The sequence below is a fragment of the Eubalaena glacialis genome, chromosome 7 (genome assembly GCF_028564815.1).
Source record: "Eubalaena glacialis isolate mEubGla1 chromosome 7, mEubGla1.1.hap2.+ XY, whole genome shotgun sequence".
Classification (NCBI taxonomy): domain Eukaryota; kingdom Metazoa; phylum Chordata; class Mammalia; order Artiodactyla; family Balaenidae; genus Eubalaena; species Eubalaena glacialis.
Genome location: NC_083722.1, coordinates 96,315,284 through 96,333,353, shown reverse-complemented (window position 1 = coordinate 96,333,353; position 18,070 = coordinate 96,315,284). Strand labels below are relative to the sequence as shown.

General features: G+C 38.5%; 1 protein-coding gene across 1 annotated transcript in view; it reads right to left on the bottom strand.

The window, feature by feature from the left end:
- The window catches only part of LOC133095771 (AN1-type zinc finger protein 6-like), a 28,207-nt gene extending 19,676 nt beyond the window's left edge, over positions 1 to 8,531 (bottom strand). The window contains 1 exon segment of the mRNA XM_061197486.1: positions 8,397 to 8,531. Coding sequence (XP_061053469.1) covers positions 8,397 to 8,531 — 135 coding nt within the window.
- Positions 8,532 to 18,070: the final 9,539 nt, after the last annotated feature.

Sequence of the window (18,070 nt, the reverse complement as noted above, 5' to 3'; positions counted from 1 at the left end):
CACTTACCAAGTGATACAGTTTTTTAGTACAGAAACTAACATAGAATGCAAGTCTCTGTGTGAGCCTGTCAATAAATCATTATCCCTTAAAATATAGAAAGAAGATTATTGAGCTTCAATAAAAAGAAAATCCATTAACAAGGGGAAGATTAAGATATGTTAAATTTCTTCTTTAAATTTAGTTATGAGATAATCCATGTCATCTATAATAGTTTTTCCCCAGATGAATTTTAGCAAGGCATATCATTGAACTCTAAAGTTTAAATAACTGAATGGATAATGAAAAATTTACCCTATGGTTCCATTTCTAGTAATGTATTAGCAGATGAGGATCTAGGACCAATCTTTCTTCTGAAAACAGTAAACAAAATGGAAAAGAAAAGAGATGCATATGTAGTCTAGCAAGAAAGTAAAGAATTTAGAGCAATAGCTAAATGAAAGCAAGAGCCTGAGAAGCTTTCACCTTGAGGGCACATGCGAATCTCAGTTTTACCGAGTACCATTTCTTGGTATTTCACAGGACTGGGGAAGGTGCTAGTACAGAAGAAAAAAAAAAAAAAAATCCTAAGGCTGAGCCAAAATGAGAAAACCAAAGCAGGGATCCTCTCTTCTTATAGCTGGAACTCAAAAGTGCTATACTCTCCATCTAAAGAAGAATTAGAAGGAACTGTGAATTCACATGAAAATAGGGAAATTGCCTATAACTAGAAGCTGATATTTGAACAAGTCTGCGACATAAATTCATAGTATGTGGTCAGTCCCAAAACACTTCAAGCCAGAAATTTAGATATAAGTGTTTCTCATGTAGTAGTACGTTTAAGACCTGTGGCAGGACCAGATGGCAAAATCCTCCCAGGAGGTACCCACCTGCATCTCATGGCTCAAAGAAGTTTCGTACTTAAGTTTACAAACAAAATGAACAGCAAGCAGTTAAAAATCGATAAACACATAAGGAAATAAGGCACCATGAGTGAAAGCCGGTAGAAGTAAGAGAAACAACAATTAAACTCACCTTTCTTATAAAGTGTGTCAATTTTCATCTTGGGATAAAAGTCATAAATCATTACCTTAGAAAACACTTGATTATCTTATAGCCATGAACATTTCTTCACTATTTTTTCCTTAGAATATGCAATGCTAGTGTATACTGATAAGGTAGTATTTATTGTAACATACTTATGGAAGGTTGGGAATGGTGCCACATCAGAGAGGCTACCATACCTGGGAGACTACTTTTCTTTCTTTTTAGGGAAGAAGTAAAAAGGCTAAAAATATGGGCTCAAAATCAGACTAAGATCTTTTACCCTGTAATACATTTGCTCAAGGTCCCAACTAGCAGTGTATTTAAATTTGAACCTTTACGCTGTTCACTTGCAAAATAGTCTTACAATATCCATATTCCCAATACCCATAATGAGTTGCCGTGAGAATTGAGACAAAACGTGTAGACCGTGTATCACAGTGCAGCATATTAATTCGTTGGTTCTTGTTAGCTGTATTACCCGTTCCTCCTTTTCCTGGGCCACTCCCGTGAGACGGAGTAACTTACTCTCCTGTACCCTACAGAGGAAAAGGATCGCCTGTTCCCACCTTCATCAGGTTTAAGGCTCCTCAGTTTCCAGGTGGGTGAATTGGGCCTTTAATCCATGCCTTTAGGTCTCTGTTACATAATTACTCACTAGGTCTCAGGAAAATCTGAGGACTCATCTGAGACTCACCTGTCAGCTAGCAGTATAGTTTCACTGACTCGAGTAATCAGATATTAGAGCTTTTCAAGTGCTTCCTCATGACCCTCTCATAAAAGGGATTCAGTCGCACCTGCTTAGTGTCTGTGGCATTTTGGTTTCTGCATTCTCTGACAATGAGAACCCCGCTTTCATGGCCTTTGAAGTATTTACGTATTAGCTCACTCTCTGTGTGTGTAACCGAGGTAGAATTGCCACCATCACCTGCTAAAACGCCACCACCTCTCCTTTCCCTGTCCACGTCCCTGTGCCTTGTACTGAGGACTGTGCCCCCAAACACCACCTCACTGCATTCGCCCCCCGCACAGATGCCTTCGTCACCCAGAATAGGCCCAGCCAAGCCGCTTTCCCATGTAGATGACAACTTCACTCTGCTCGGGTTCAGATACCCCTGTGATAGACCGTCTTCCACGTGGATGCCCTCTGAAGCCCTCCTGGGCTGTAACTCCCCACACTAGATAGCCCTCCCTACCCTGCTAGGACTCCGACATCCTAGGCCAGGCTTCTTCCTCCAGCCCATCCCAGACTTGCTCATGAAGACCCCACCTTATCTCTGATATCTGATCTCTGGTCACCCTTGTACCTCCCGTCCCCTGAACCCCTCTTGGACACTTAACCTTGCTCACTTCCATCTAATGACTTTAGGCCCGAATTGTCTGAGGAGGGAATACCATGCTAAATTTAGTCATAAGGAAAGTTAAGCTTATCAGCTTCTCTTGGGAACTAAATAAAAAGACCTTTGTATCTTGAATTCTAGAATATACCATCTTCTACTTGCTTAGGTCTCCCAAGTATTGTCCAAGTGTTGAAGTCTCCTTTGTCTCTGAGGATGTTAGTATAAGACAAAATTGACAAAAGTGAATACAAGATAATACACAGAGTTCATTTCCACAAATACATGTATATACCACTCTCAAAGAATCCCAGATTTTTGAAAATTAATTTACATTTCCATGATGTATACAATTTCTTATTAGAAAGAACTGCAGGATAGAATTACAGGGTTGACTTAACAGGAACTGATATTTGAGATTTGCTAGTTGATTTATCTGAGAAATGGTTTATCTCATAACACTTTTCACTTTGTCAAACACCCTAAGATCTAAAGATTATGTGAATAATAAACACCTTGCTCACCATGTCCCTAGAATAAGCTTTTGAAGATGAAGCTCTTTAGAACTTAACTGGACAGTATTCTCCTGGGTGCTATAAGGAAGGACTTTTAAGACATTTCAATATGCTTGTTTTGGGACATAAAGATCATGATTGAGTGAAGGAGGGTGACTCCCAAGAAGAAGCTGAAATCACTGTGTGTCAGGTAAAATGAACAATGCCCTTTAGGCATACTTCTGGTGTTTTACATAATACAGAAAAAGTCAAACCATTCTTAGCATGTCCTCCTAAGGTAAGAAGCAAATATAAGTAAAAATATTGTCTTCTCCCTCTCCCAACTTCTTCTGAGAACAACGTTTTAAACTCGCCTATATTTCTATGAAATTTTCATTTGTAGCTAAGGCTGTTCAGTCCAGATATAGGAACTGTCAATATCCAGGATTTTGGTGAATTACACACTTCATCTCCTGGGTAGAAGAGAAACCATTTGCAAACCCTGTTCATTACATTATATAATTCCACATGAAATACCTAGAATCATTCTCTTTTTATTACTCAGAACTCATTAAGGAAGACAGGTGCATTAAAACAATATGCATACAGTGAGTGGTATGGTTTTCACCTTAAAATAAGTAGACACCTACTTGAAACCTTTTATACCATTGGTTTGGCATCCCCATTGGCTCACAAATATAAGTTAGGCTCTTAATCACGTTCACTCACATACAAAAAAACCCCAAAAAACTCTATTTGAATATTTCCTGACTTTTTTTGGAAACATAATTCCAGTGCTTTAATGTAAGTTTTCAGCAGCTTTGCTATATTTTATTTTGGCTCAAAAGAAGAAGATGGAGATTTTGCACATTCTCATATAAATATGATATCATAAGAAACAGTCTATAGGATTTATTAGAACTTCATAGGTGATACCTTTTCTACATAATTTACAGTTGAAAAATGAACGGAATATTTGGGAGAACTGATCATTTTTAAAGACATTTCACTGCAAGTAGACAAGTGGCTATAATTCTCGGTAGTTGCATTTAGTCTGAGAAAATGATTCTGTCTTTGGAGACTCAGCTACATATGTCTCAAAACGCCGAAGATCATGCATGAAAGCTTTTTTGAAGGTGGTCTTTCAGATATTGGTATTTAATTCAAATCTTTAATTTCATTGAGGCATATGATGCCATGAATATTGTGAAATCTTACACAGATAAGAGTAATTCAGAAAATATCACTTTTTGTTGTCAAGAGCTCAAGTTGGAGATCACATACCCTAAGATTCAAGTCTTAGAAATGCTACTTACCAGCTGGATGACCCTTGGGCTTTTGACTTGAGCATAAACTAACCTTCAACTTGTTTGACTGTAATTAACAAACAAACACACAAAGTATATTTATATGTTTATAATATAGAAGTAATATATATATATTTATAGACATAGGTAGATAAATATAGCCTGGACATAAACATAGATGTAGATATATAAATATAGATATATCTTGCCTCTTAAAGTGGTTACGTTTTAATGCACTGTAAAGAATTTACCATAATGCGTAGAAAATATAAAGCAATTTCTCAATAAAGTGTAGGTCTTATAAGTGAAGAGACAGAAGGCAGAGTGAGTTTGTCCAATCAGGGGTTAAAATAGAAGGAAAATGATCCTCTGTGTTAAAGAAACATTTTTTACTAATCATGGCCAATTTAGCAATTTATATGAAGATACTCTTTTTCAAATGTGACTTTGGTATGAAGCTGTACTGTCCTTCAGTGGAGGGAGAGAATATCTCCCAGGCTGGCACAGGGAAAAGCAAGGTGTATATACAAGTTGAAAAGATGTAATGATTTTCTTTGTATAGCATGGATACCTTTTGGTGCTGAGGTAATATTCTGAGAATTTTGCTTATTGCTTCACGCTAAAATGAAAGGTAGATTTCATAGATAGAACTCACTGGCTCTGCTGATGACATCTGAGCACATTGGTGCAGGAATTGTTACAGAGCTAGAATCAATACTATTTATCATAGGGTTTAATCCCATAGAAATCGTTAACTAGGGTGCCAAGCAATTAGAGTGAAAAAGCAAAATATATAAAGAAGTCCCCAGAGCAAGACAGAGCTACTGTTTGTTTTGATTATTGATCCCTTTGAGCTCAGCCTCCTTACCCAGCCTCCAGTCAGTTAGTCATCTGAACAGAGCCAAATGGAAATCCATTATGTTTATTTCTTTTGGTTTCAAGATGTAGACCAAGTCAACCAGACGGTCAAGTTTACTATTCTGTGGACACTCATAGATTGAAACCGGAAAACCATTAAAAAAATAAAGAAAGCAGTTCCTAGGCTAGCTCAGAGTCCTTCTCTGGGGATTCATGATCTCTTTGGTTCTGCCTCCCAGGCCTCTGAATCCAAAGCCTAAACTCTCCCCTATGCTATACTGCTTCTACAGATGTTAATGACCAACGTGATTAAGTTTAATTTTTCTGAGCGCCAGACTTCAATAGTGAGATCCACATACCTGTGTTCTCTCCTTGTGCATGCCGATAGGCATCGAGAAAAACTGAAGGTGAACTCTTGATCTCCCCAGTCTCTGAACGTGGAGGAAGCGCCACCACCACTCATATCCTTATAATACCCTCTACTTCCATCCCACGTATTCACTTCACCACCATATGATCTTGATTATTTTACTTTCTGAATGTATATCAAATCTGTCTGTGTTTTTCCATGTTCACTACCATTATGTTATGTCAAGCCACCTTCATGTCTGGCATGAAATATTAATAACTACAAGGGTTGGTTGTTTCCCCCTGTTTTTCTTCTCCAATCTGGTCTCCACACTGTGGCCCAAGAGATCTTTTTAAAAATGGAATCTGCTCATGACACATCTGATTTGTAAGTCTTCAGATCTTTTCTGTTCTTAAATCTTCAACAAGGTCACGAATACTGTAACCTCTTTGTCCTTCCCCCACCTCGCCCACCCTGGCCACGTAGCACCTTCTTTCTCTGCTACACAAAGTAGTTTCCCAAGTTAAGGACTTCTCATTCTCTTCTTCTTGCCATATTATTCCCCAGTTCAAATCTGACCCACTCATATCTCCTCTCCTGGAAGCCTATAATTTCCCTCATATTATATGTGTCATGAGGACAGGAGTTTACATTTTGTTCATCTGTAGCCCTGGTACCCAGCCTAGTACCTGGTACAGGTGCTTAATGATTTGCGTAAAGGAGAGAGAAAGAAAAGGGAAGATGATAGAGATTTTTAGACCATTCGCTTCAAATTTAGGGAGGTTTTTATAAGGGACACGATTTGTTTCTCAAAGGACCAAATGGAGAAAAGCGATTAAATTTAAACAGGAGTAATTTACACATGAAGAATTTAGCCAACAGAGACAGGAGGAAAATCTGTCAAAGATTTTCCCTGGATATCTGTATTAGTGCTGCTTTAGAACATCTTGAAACCCAATGATTATATAAAAACATATGGTGATGATAAATCCTTATGCATTCATTATTATGTCATATGGTTTTGTATGAGACAACTTTCAAATTATTGTTGACATTTTCGTCTCGTTGAATCGTTGAGACGGCTGTGTCCCAAATCTAAGAATCATCATCCGGCTGTCAACACTCCAGCTCTCTAAAGGTACAGAGAATGCTCTGGAATTAGGTGCACTCCTATTAATGGTGGAGTTTCCCTCTTAGATTCCTTTCTGATCTTTGACACAGTTGGACAAGTCTGGATGATTTGAGAGCCTCAAGAATTCACAGAAACTTGGAATAATTTTTCCATGGTAAAAAGCCACCATTACTGGAATGAGCATAAACAAACTTGTCAACTCTTTTCTTTAATCATAAAGAATCCTTAGTATGTCTCCCATTTCCCCTCCTCTCTCCTGATAAGGTGGGGTCTGACTGGACAAAGGAGAAGTTCTGGTTCCTAATGTGTTTTGCTTTCTGCAACCAAAGGCGATGATCAATTGGAAAGGTTTGGGAGGTCCCCTACTAGGCCAGTTATTAACATCTGATTGCTAAGTTCATGGGTGGGTTGAAAGGAATAGTGTGGGTAGCGAAGGGGAGGATTTACTTGTTTCAATGAAGTGACTACCTGTACAAAAGTGTTTTTGTATTTTGACAACGAGTATAGATAGTGTTACCAGCAAAATATCACTTCTGACCCAGGCTATCCCTAGTCATTATTTGATATAAAAAGTTGTATTGGTAAAACTACTGATATATGTTTGGGAAATTTTAGCTAAAAAAAATTCTTTTTCCTAATGATAAATGGATAATATCCTTTAGCTCAAGGGTTCTCAAAGCATCACCTTGGAACTCTTGGAATGTGTTAGAAATGCAAATTTTCCTTTTCCAACTCTGACAAACTTGGGCGGCGCCCAGCAATTTGTGTTTTAACAGAGTGTCCTCTGGACGAGTTAAAACACCCTCCGGGTTTGAGAATCACTGTGTTAGGTCGTTAACACGGTACGCGCTGTCAGAATACGGTCGTCTCTGGCCATTTTAAGCAGCTTGGTTGAGGACCTATGTCAGTGCAGACAGGTGTTTGTGAGATGCCCAGCTTCTGGACAATGAGAGCGCTCAGTCACTAGCTAAGAGACTTATTCTTGAGCATCTATCTCCCGGCAGGCAATTCAAATGCAGGTCTCCAGAAAATTACAGATTACTGTATGTCATAGACATTCATAGTCACTGCCAGTTGTCAAAATCATAAAATTTAAACCTGTGAGTGTCTGTGGTCTACTGTATTGACTGTAAAAGTGTTAAATTTAGAATGGTGAAAATGGATTTTTAAAGGTGTAATAATTAATGGGATCTGGGATTACATTCATATTGAATTTTTTAAAGTAGCTAAAATGGTACTGCTGTATTTAAAGGCACTTTAGAAATCAGATGATTATTCTACCTGGGAAGGACGTATCTATTAAAGAAAAAAAACAAAAAACAAAAAACAGAAAAACCTCAGGGGCATTATATTGCCCTCAAAAAGTGCTTACTTGAAAAATTATACTTAGAGGGTAAAGATTAGATTCCAAATCCTTTTCAAAGAAAAAAATATAGTTTTTCAGGTCACTTTTGAATTCATTGAGAGTTCAGTCATCTCCCTATCCAGTAAGGGGTCCCCGAGTCAAACATCACCACGTGCAGCAGAGAAACGTTCAGAGTATTTGGTGGTGATCCTTGCTCAAGCTCAAACGTTGCTTTGACATATTCCTATTACATATTCATTTCTCTTCTTGAAAGATATATTCTAATTATATTTCATCCGCTCTTTAGTTTGTGCATAGAAATTACAGTTTAACAGTAGAGATAGAAAGTTCAGGGCTAGAGATCCAAACCTTTAATGGTTCACAAAAAACAAACATTGACAAAGTACTGGATAAATATTCTCATCTCAAGGTATTAATCGCAGTTCCAATTACACAATGGGTGTGAGAACTCTTGAGTATTTATTTAAAGAGCCTTTGTTCCTTTACGTGATTTTCTTTTCAATTATAACTATGTTCACCTCCACTGCTTTACGGTGAGGTGAATTTCTCTCTCCATGCTTCTGTCCACACAATGCCTTCTGGAGGGGAACAGAGGCTTCTCCACTTGCGCACAGATTCCATCTTTGCTTGTAACTAAAGTCTCGATTCCAGTCCTGACTGTAGCCATTGCTGCATTCAGCCTAGGGCATTGGCTCTGTCTGTTGTCTGCCCGGAGCCTTACTATCTGTAGAAAATCACCCCTTCCTCCTTCCATGTGTTTTGCTAGTGCCATCACTCTAGGGCCTGGCCCACCCCTGTGGTTGTGTAGCTTGGACAGGGGTGAAATATGGCCTGAGCTCCTGGCTCCCAGCCTTGGCCCCATGCGCCTGGAGGGGGAGCAGCCTTTTGACCCTGTGCTTCCTTGTGATTATCTGCCCCATAGAAGGGGCCTTTCTTATTATTTCTACTAAGGAGCTGGCAGGGCCTTGCTCCCTATTAAAGCAACAAGACACAAATGAAAACGTTAAGCCTTTAATCACTTTCTGTGATGGTAGCAGTAGGAATCTAAACCCAGAGAAGTAGCCCACTCCCCTGTCCCATTTCTTCCCATGTTGCTGCACATCCGTGTAGGGTTGGGTGGAGGTGTCCGCCCCGAGGAGGGATGGGTCCTCCCCTTTTAAAGGAGCCTGGACCCAAAGGCTCTGGCAGTTTTATGGACCCTGAAGTTGAGGGGAGTGGGAAAGGGACAATCTAGGAGTAGAAAAGTGCTTGGTGCGGAGGCACAGGGATCTGACCCCTCCCTAAAAGGGGGCCTCGGCTGAGATACCTGAAGGACATGTCCGCCGGAGACTTTAGGTAAAGAGACTGAGGAATGAGGGCTCTGGGGCTGGAAAGGTAAACGTGTGAAGAGCACGACCGGCCGGGGACCTGAGTCCTTGACTGCATCCCCTTTCAGAGACTGCACGGCAGTGGCTCTGCCTGCCAATTAGAGCCTTTGGAATCTCCCATAGTCGGGTCTGAAAAATCACAGTCAGGATTTTAACTGGGCGCCAGACTCCTCACTAACCCTGTCCTCTTCTTGCCCCCTTCATATTCAGGCTTATGTCCTGAAAGGACATGGTTAATTTTAACCTCATTTTATGTGCTCTTTGGGGAATCCTATCATTCACTTGGGGAAAGTGGCCTTTTTGTCATTTACCACCAAAACATCACCTCTTTTTTTGATCTTGTTGGTTAGTTACGCTCCTGGTCTCTGCCACTGATATTTTGTAAGAATAAACTCAGCATGAACCTCTTGGGTTGCAGTGTCCAACACAGGAACTTGCCCTTTCTCTTTCTTTCTGAGACATAGGCTCTCTCTCGTCTCCTTAGCTGGAGGTAGGCTCCTCTATTATCAAGTTGGGCATGTATTATATGCTCCAAAAATATGTGTTGACTTAAATAAGATGACTCCTTTTATAAAAAAAAAAAAGAAGAAGAAGAAGCTGCCATTTCAGAGTGGAATAAAGGAAAGCTCTCTGAAATACTAAGCTGTAAGTTAGGAATCCAGAGGAGAAACAAGAATGTCTTCAGGACCTTGAGAGCAGTGAAGCACCTTATGTTGCTGGCTCTAAGGAGACACAGACATAATTTGCATTGTCCAGTGGCCTTGCTTGCTTTTGTACATGAAGAGGGAAGTTACAGAAAGAAAACTACCTCAACTAGGTAGTTGAACTTGAGGGGAGAGAAGGGTGGGGAAGGAGGCAAAGATGATGTAGGTTTTCAAGCCTCATCTTCACTAGAAGATGTTGATTCTGTTAGTGTTGAATTCTGACTCTGCTGCCAATCATAGCTATGAATAACAGAGACCAAAAAGGAAATCAGCAAAGGAAGGAATTTGCTTGTACACTGGAAGTAGAGATTGGGCGACTGGCGTTCTGCATGCTAGATTTTAGGTAAGAGTGAGAAGCAGAGGAAGTATCCAGCATGCAGTTTGAGGTGTGTGTTCAAATTAAGAAGGGTCAGAGATGCTGATTTGGATGATCATCCTTATAATGAGTATCATTAAATCGGTAAACACACAAGCATACACACTCACACACACCTATGCATACATACACACACAGATACACACAGCAGGATAACCACCACCACCAAAAAAAAAAACAAAAAAACTAAATCACTAGGGGGAAATATCCATATAATCCAATTCAACCTCCACATAAAAAGCAAAAGAATATATCATTTAATAGTAATGGAGAATATCATAGAGATGTTATTTCATAAGAATTCCACACTAATGCTTAATCTTCAGAGCAGTGCACTTAAAGACCATAAATATGCTTCTGTTCTTGGCTTTGAGTCATGTGAAAATTTGACTTGATATTACACCCTAAAGAGGAGTCAATTTCCAAGGAAAGACAATATAAATGAGAAAACATGATATCTTATTTGTAAGTCAACACAATCGGCCAGAGGGAGGTAAAGGCAAGGGGTTATATTCTAGACTGACTGTGTTTCCCTTTCTTGTAAAAAGAATATTTTGCATTGGCGAATGCTTGGAATTCATTGATTTAAGAGGGCAAAAATAGAATTGAAAAGAAAAGTACTCTGTCTCTTCGTAAAAGAAAATATCTTCCCCTGACCATTCTGTTGCTTAAGGATAAACATATTCTTACGTATTTCTTTCAATAATGTACTAAGTTTGTTGCATTGAAGGTGTTTTAACCTCTTAGCTCTGTGTTAAACTGATAGATTCAACTTCTATCAATCCAGATCATTGTGTCCCTGGGAAGGGTTATCTCTAGGTACACACCAAAATTATGATGTTGTCTAACCACTGAATCATTGCATCCCTTGAGGTCAGGAGAATTTATCACCTATGTCAACTAAATGTTATCCCTGCCCTCCCTGAAATTATAAGCTTTGTCCACTCTGATTGTAGGAACAATTATTTTTCTCTCTTTGGAATTTGGGTTGCTCCCCATATAGTACAGGTGTGATTTATTTGTGTTTGTGATACATTGTGGTGTCTTGAGTTTATAACTCTCCTTGTTTATCTTTTCTTTCTCATCAACCTATGATTTAGAGTTTTCCTCAGAAAGGTCAAGTGAAATGTACAACCTAGAGAATTTCCTTGCTTTCTCTTGATGGACTCACTTGCCAGTCTTCCAGAGAAGGATGGCTAGATTGTACTTAGGATATGATTACCTTTCTAGAAATGGAGGATGTAGCAAGACTAGTGATAGAAAGCTCCATTTTTCATATTCTCTATTTAACTTCTTCTCCAGCGTGTCCTATCAGGCACAAGATTTCCACTTGCTCGTTAATGTCTGGTCTCAGGGTTGGCCCCTCTATCAGTATCATACCTAAAGTTCATTGAAGTCAAGATATAAACTCTTCAAAGTAAAAATGAAGAGTTTTGCCCCTCCCATGGGAATTTCAAGATTATTTCAAGATTATGTGCACCATAATTTTGACTTCATGGTAGTATTATAAAGTTATGTTTTGGGCACCGGAGAAGGGCCACAAAACTGCCTGTATAACAGTTGAAACTCTCTCTCCTTTCTACTCATCTTGTAAAAAAAAACAAAAAGAAGGGGGGGGGGACATTAAAAGTTCTTTCTTTGATTTTCTCAAAGCACATCTCTTTCTGAGAAATGAATAATATTTCCAGCTACAGAGACTTAGACTGCCTGTTGCCAATTTTTGAATGGTCAGCTATAACAAAGATTCCATGTGCACAAAGCATCCTGTTTTTTGTAATTATTATAACATGGAGACATTTCAAGTATATTAGTACAGATGGATTTGTTTTTAGAATAAATAATACTTGACTACTTGAGGGAAAAAAAAAAGTTGAGATTTCTACTTCACAAAATGCATCTAAATAAGTGCCAAATGGAAAAACGCTAAATCATAAAATATATACTCTATTAAATATATATAGTATTTAATAATAAATGAAAAAGGAGAAAAATGTATGTAAACAGGTAAGAAATACATAGAAAGGGAGAGTTTTTCCTAAGTAGAAAGGCAAAAAAAGAAAACATAAAGGAAAAATTATATATATAAATAGATAAAATATAGATGTATCTGAATAAAGGTTAACATCTTCTATGTATGATAAATATTAGACAATAACAGAAAAACTGTGGCACATGTATTATACAGTAAAGTTAATATCTGTAATGTATAAAGAATTCTTAGTAATAATAACAGGATAAATGACTCTATTGAAAAATGAGCCAAAGATATGAATAGAAGATTTTCAGAGGACTAATCACTGTAAAAAGTAACAAGGCCAACTTCACTAGTGTTCTAAGAAATACAAACTAAAAGAGAAAAAGGCAATTTTTTGCCTGTCAAACTGGCAAGCCCTTTCTATCATCAAAGAAAAAGTTGATCCATTTTTACCCAGTTGGAAAAACTAGCTGGGTTTGGACTTCTAGAAAGATTACATGTTAGACTTTCTTCAACATGCTTCATTGCACAGGAGATTTGTAACAGCAGCCATGTGTATGTATATTTAAAATATATATATTTTTACAATTTTATTCCTTTTTTGAACCTGTATATTTTTAAACTCCATTGAGGTATTATTGGTAAACAGAAAGCTGTACATATTTAATGTATATAACTTGTTGAGTTTGGAGATATTTTTAATAAAAATTTCCAAGCATAAAAAATATAGAGAAGAATATACCCATTAACTAGATTCAATATTTATCAAGATTCAAAAGTGATTTTGATCAAAACCTTTTTTTTTGTAGTTTTGTGTCCTAATCTAGGATATGACACCAGCATATGGTACTTAATAAGAGACTCATAATGTGCAGAAATTGGACCTTGAACTTCAACCTCTAAGATGTTATTCTAAAACAATTATCTAGGATTTGAATATGACTCATTTTTCAGATGTTAAGAATGATAGAAAATGGCTTACAAATTTACTTTTCCTAAATGAACCTTTATACTATTTATGAAATCAGGCAGAAAATAGTTACTCTGCTTAAACGATTTGGACTTAGTCCAAATCACTAGACTCCATAAGCCCTCCTCTTTTCACAACTTCTAGAAACTAATGGGTCTTAACCTCATAGGTAGGTCATGCACAGTGCTTAGTGACTAAGTGTGAACACTTGCACCCTTCTGAAAGCTCTGAGGTTGATACTATGGTTACTCCTCTTTCCCAGGTGAGGATGTGTAAATGGCCTAGTGTTAACACATCAAGGTCATGTTAGCATCTGGGCATCCAGGATCCAGAGCTTCCTTGTTAAACACTAGACAATTACTGCAATGCTAAAACAAGAAAACGGAACCGCTTTAAAAAAATGAGTTAGTAACAGATGAATCCAGAATGACGAGTCCTGAAAGCATGCCTGGTGTTTATTTGGCTTTTTTTTAATAAAGGTATTCATTTTTCTTTTTAATTTGACTTTAGTATTGTTCTAGTAAAGCAAATGCCTTGGACATATTTGCAAAGAACCTGATGTGTAGAAAAGGTGATATTTTATTTTTCAAATTTATTTATTTGTTTATTTATTTATGGCTGCCTTGGGTCTTCGTTGCTGCGCGCGGGCTTTCTTTAGTTGCGGCGGGCGGGGCCTACTCTTCGTTGCGGTGCGCTGGCCTCTCATTGCGGTGGCTTCTCTTGTTGCGGAGCACGGGCTCTATGTGTGCGGCCTTCAGTAGTTGTGGCTCGCGGGCTCTAGAGCACAGGCTCAGTAGTTGTGGCACATGGGCTTAGTTGCTCCGCGGTATGTGGGATCTTCCCGGACCAGGGCTCGAACCCGTGTTCCCTGCATTGGCAGGCGGATTCTTAACCACTGTGCCACCAGGGAAGCCCAAGGTGATATGTTAGCTCTTGGGTAGAACCACACTCTCCCACCAGACTTTTCCTTGTTGTTGTTTATATATTTTTATAATAAAATAAAATACACTTACAAAAAAACCCCACAAAGCAAATGTATGCCCTAATACATTCTTTCATGGCAACTACCATCAGGTTAAGAAGCAGAACTTTGCCGCCTACCCCAGTGCCTTTCGTGGACTCCTCCTCAGTCACAACCCCTCGCTTCTCCTGTAAGTAGCCATTACCTTGACTTTATAGTAAACATTTTTAATGGTTTTTTATCACCCAAATGTGCAGCTGAGACACTTCAGTTTAGTCTTGCCTCTTTATTTTAGTCCTTGAAGTTTTTCTTAATCTATGGGTTCTCTCCCCATCTTTTTTTCCCTACAATTTGTCAGTGCAATATTATTTATAAAACCATCCTTTATAGGTGGTGACATGCTTTTCCTGCAAATAAATTCAGCCACTGAACATGAGTAGTTATTCTGTGTTCAAAGATACTGAACCACTCTTTAAACCTCAACGAATGATTCTTCCAGATCTCCTAATGTGAATATTTCTCAGTGTTTATTTTCATGCTACTTCGGGGAGGGAAATTGTCTAGAAGTTAAATTTAAACTTTGTTTTAAGAAATAAAATTGATTGAATAGGTAAAGTGAGGCTTTCTTGGGTTTGCTAGTCTCAGGTAGCCGAAGCCCACTGAGATTAGCGAAAGGACAAAGAATATAGGTGACAGTGACCCAAAAGTATTGCAGGGAATCAAAAGCTTGAACTGATAGGCTGGGAGAAATAGAGTGCTCTGGAACAGTGCGTCAAAAATTCATGTGCATGCAAATCATCTGACGATTTTCTGAAAATTCAGATTTTTGATTTACGGTGGAGTGAGAGATAATGTACTTTTAATGACCTCTTAGGTGAGGTCAATACTGCTAAGTCCATGGAACACTCCAGTAGCAAGAGACCACTCACCAACTGTGGCCAGCGGGGTATTGTCATGGACTATGGAAACTTCCACTGTATTCATGTGTCAAAGTAGATGGAAATAAAGCATACATGCAAGTGAGTTGGCAAGTGCATAAAAGAGCAGGTACCCACTGCAGGACACCAAGGTAGAAGCCCCGAAGACATTTTGTTTCTGTTGAGCACAGGGAAATGGGCTACCAGACCTCTGGAGAAATCCCACCTGGCCTGGCTCCATGTAACGTCTTTCCAGTATCCCCATACACCCCTTCATCCCTAAATCTGCCCTGCCATTCTATGAAATGAAGTTCAGAATAGCCATTAGATTCTGCCTTGAGGGAGCTGATAAATCTATTCTATTGCTTCCCCTGTAAATGGAATGATCATTCCTTACATTTTGTGGATGAGGTAGAAAGTTAAAAGCATAGAGCATGCTGGGCTGTCCTGGGTTTATTATTTAATCTGAACTTGTCTCCTAATTAAGCGTGTATTGTTAAATGAAGTAACACCCAGGCTTCAAAATTACCCAGCAGGTGTTTAAAAGACATCAGTAAGCATTTCTGGGCAATAGTCTAATTAGTATTCTAATACATTTTACAGTGCACAGTCATCATATTTCTTCTTCATTAGTTGCTGCTATATTGTATAATGCATCTTACAGAAATGTTTTGAACAAGTTTCAGAAAATATGAGTACACCCAAGGAAGAGGTGCTACAAATGTGTTTCTTTAAATACACAAATACTTTTTTTAAAAAACAACCTGTAATCTAGGCTTAACATTTATTTGTATAGGATAAAATAAACTTGTAAATATTTATATTTGTGCAGTTCTATTGACTCTATATTGCAGAACGGTACTTTATATAGCTAGAAAAATGAGCCATTGCTATTGTCTTTTTTGTCGAAAACTCCTTAGCCATCAAAGGTGGTGTTATCCTCTCTCCCCTCCCCAGTCCTACCACACACACAGTGCTGGGTAAAAATTCAGCCATAATAAGATATCCCCTAGCACATGAATTCTTTATTTTAATCGAGATATCATTTATACATAACATTGTATGTAAATTTAAGGTATACAATGTAATGATTTGATACAGATATATTGCAAAATGATTACCACAGTAAGCTTAGTTAACACCTCCATCACCTCAAGTGATTAGCACATATGTATATCTTTTTTTTGTGTGTGTGTGTGTGTGTGTGGTGAGAACATTCAAGGTTTACTCTTTTAGCAGTTTTCAAGTGTTTAGTACAGTATTGTTGACTCTTGTCACCATGCTGTTTCTTAGATCCCTGGAACTTGCTTCTCTTATGACTGGAAGTTTGTACTCTTTGACAAACATCTCCCCATTTCATCCCCCCTCTTCCCCGCCCAGTCCTTGGCAACTTCCATTCTACTGTTTCTATGAGTTTGTTTTGTTTAGATTCCCACATATAAGTGACATCATAGAATATTTGTCTTTCTTTGACTTAGTTCACTTAGCATAATGCCTTCAAGGCCCCTATATGTTGCCACAAATAACAAGATTTCATTATTTATGGCTCAATAATATTCCATTTTCTGTATATACTCTGCTTTCTTTATCCATTCATCCATCACGGGACACTTAGGTTGCTTCCATGTCTTGCCTATTGTGAATAGTGCTGTAGTGAACATGGGGGCTAGCAAACACATGTATTTTTTTTTTTTTAATTTTTATTTATTTATTTATTTATTTATGGCTGAGTTGGGTCTTCGTTTCTGTGCAAGGGCTTTCTCTAGTTGTGGCAAGCGGGGGTCACTCTTCATCGCGGTGCGCGGGCCTCTCACTATCGCGGCCTCTCTTGTTGCGGAGCACAGGCTCCAGACGCGCAGGCTCAGTAATTGTGGCTCACGGGCCTAGTTGCTCTGCGGCACGTGGGATCCTCCCAGACCAGGGCTCGAACCCGTGTGCCCTGCATTGGCAGGCAGACTCTCAACCACTGCGCCCCCAGGGAAGCCCCAACACATGTATTTTTAATGGATATGCAGGATATATTGCACTCAGAAAGACACTTTCTCCTTAAGGGGAAATTCAATTTTAGTTTAAATCAATTAAATTAGTCAATTTTCAATAAATTTAAATGTAATATAATTTTTCTCCTGTGGTGAAGGGAGGAGTTCATAGTGAAAAATTTTTTTAGAAACACTGCTGTAGCATATATAGGTTTAAAGAACTGAATTTGCAAATTCAAATTTCAAATTAAAAATTCAGGAAATATTTCTTAGGTATCCATCAAGTTTGGGGCACTGTATTGAGTATGTGGGGAAGTCTTAAAGAGAATAGACTTGTCCCTTTAGATTACTTAGGATGTTTTGATTTTCCTTATATAACTTCAATAAAAAATTGGTTAAAAATAAGCACATTTATTATCACATCTACTTGTAGAAGCCCAGTGATATGGCAGCTCCAGGTGAGGCAATTTCAATAGTTCCATAGCATCATCAAGGACCTAGGTTGTTCCATCTCTCTTTTCTTTCATGATGGCTCATTATTCTAATTCTGTAAGTTCTGTTCTTTAATACAGATTAAATCAGTTGTAAAAACATGAATAGTCACCAGTTTACTTATCATAGTCAAATAAAGTTTGTGAGTTTTGGCTTTCTTGGTTGATCGCATATTTGCTGCTGCTGCCCAGGTATTGTAGCAGAGGCAGGAAACCTGGACCTTTCCTAGTGTCTCTTTCTTTTTTTAATATTTTAAAAAATTTATTTATTTTTGGCTGCATTGGGTGTTCGTTGCTGCACGCAGGCTATCTCTGGTTGCGGTGAGTGGGGGCCACTCTTCGTTGCAGTGCGTGGGCTTCTTATTGAGGTGGCTTCTCTAGTTGAGGAGCACGGGCTCCAGGTGTGCGGGCTTCAGTAGTTGTGGCACGTGGGCTCAGTAGTTGTGGCTTAGCGGGCTCTAGAGCA